Genomic DNA, 1,677 nt, shown 5'->3' with positions numbered 1-1,677 from the left:
AGGATCTGCGTCTTTCCAAATAAAAATTATTTTATTACATTTATCGGTTTATATGCTGTGCATTAAGACCATTCTCATTATACTTGAACAGAACAATATYAAAGTTTAGCACATTTTAATRTTTAAGTGACAAAAATCACGTGACTCAGCGCTGACCTCATAAAGAAAGCATTACTTTAGGAGACTTTGGTTYRACCGGGTCCGTTTCTCCTGGTCTCGCTGCAGGACAGCCACATCCTCTCCCTGGGAGTTTCCTCACATTCCTCCTGGTGGAAGAGCAACGGGCCGGGATGTCAGAGCCAGAACCCGGCCTCTGACAGGTGGAGCGAGCACCAGAACCCCCGGCTGACCACGGTGCCGAGCTGCTGGCTGCAGTACCAGTACCTGGAGGTTCTGCACTGCGCCGCCCAGCTCCTTCTGTCCGTGAGTCTCACATGTTACACAAACTGACAGCAAAACCTCCTYTGTCAGGTCTATAAACTTAAACTCATTTACATGGTTTTGAATATTTGCTGTCTTCACTAAATAATGAGTTTAAAGGGCAAACAAGAAGCTTAAAGTTCACCTCAGTTTAAAAAATATAAACCTTTGAACAAATAATCAGTTTTTTGATTGTATTGTGCAGCATTAGATCTCTCAACAAACAGAAGGAGGTATTTTTTTATTGTGTTTATTTTCAAATACCACAATTCACAGAGAAATTCAGCAAACACTTTTTCACCTGGGACATTGTGATGTGCTATTTTATTTTTTGTCTAAAAGATCAAATCTGAAGCAAGCAGGAAGCTTTGAGACCTTTTTCATGATGTTCTTGAATTTGTTCTCAGCTCCTGGGAGTCGTTTATTCCTGCTATGCTGTCAGCAGATTTCCAGAGGAGGAGAGCTGTACGTATAAACAACCTACTATCATTTCTTTACATTCAGTATGTCTGTAGTTCATAGGAATCTGTTCTGTTGCCTGGTTCTTTTTTCCTTTTATGTGTTTTTCTTTTGATTTTGACTTTGTCCAACCTTTACTTAGTTAATTGTTGTTATTGCTGTGGGTGAACTGAAGAGTCGGGGTGTTGATTTAGATAAAACTGCTTCAAGGATAATTCTCTAAAGTCAGGTCATCGTGTCCTCATGTTTTTCTTTTTCTCAGATATAAACTATCAGAGAAAAAAAGAGTCTCTGCTGCAGTCAGACAGCAGATAAAATGTTTTTCACATTATTTTTTGCTCTAAAATTCTAAGAAATATTTTTGCTCCCTTATGAAAACTGAAAAATAAACTTACAAGAGTCAAGTGACGCCTGTCAGCTGGTGCATGCAGATCTTCCACCCTCACTGCAGCCTGTTTCTAATAACAATAAGAATAAACCCAAACAAGTTGGCCAATCTATGTAAGCTGCCAAGAAAATACAAAGGGTGAGTTCAAACACACGCAGCACTTTTTTACWMTTTTATTTGTGAAAGCGTGAAAAGGTTCAAGGGTAAAGCCAAAGAAGGGTAAAGCCAATGGCAAAGCCATGGAAGATACTGTGAAAGAGGAAGAGGGCCACTGAAAAAAAGAATTATGACTTTAATCTCAGAATTACGAGGGTTTTTTTTGTGGGGTTTTTTTTTACAATTATGAGTTTTAATCTCAGAAAATTAAGATCATATTTCTGAGGATTCTCAAAATTGACTTTAATCTCAAA

At 38.4% G+C, this 1,677-nt stretch overlaps 1 protein-coding gene across 1 annotated transcript in view; it reads left to right on the top strand.

The window, feature by feature from the left end:
- The window catches only part of LOC103461351 (sodium/potassium-transporting ATPase subunit beta-1-interacting protein 2-like), a 3,748-nt gene extending 2,562 nt beyond the window's left edge, over positions 1-1,186 (top strand). Inside the window, exons 3-4 of the mRNA XM_008403656.2 lie at positions 223-423; positions 828-1,186. Coding sequence (XP_008401878.1) covers positions 223-423; positions 828-935 — 309 coding nt within the window. The 3' untranslated portion in view covers positions 936-1,186. The remainder of the gene's footprint in view (positions 1-222; positions 424-827) is intronic.
- Positions 1,187-1,677: the final 491 nt, after the last annotated feature.

Source organism: Poecilia reticulata, unplaced genomic scaffold (assembly GCF_000633615.1).
Source record: "Poecilia reticulata strain Guanapo unplaced genomic scaffold, Guppy_female_1.0+MT scaffold_1138, whole genome shotgun sequence".
Classification (NCBI taxonomy): domain Eukaryota; kingdom Metazoa; phylum Chordata; class Actinopteri; order Cyprinodontiformes; family Poeciliidae; genus Poecilia; species Poecilia reticulata.
Note: the sequence above shows the minus strand (reverse complement) of the source record. Positions and strands in the feature narration are given on the sequence as shown.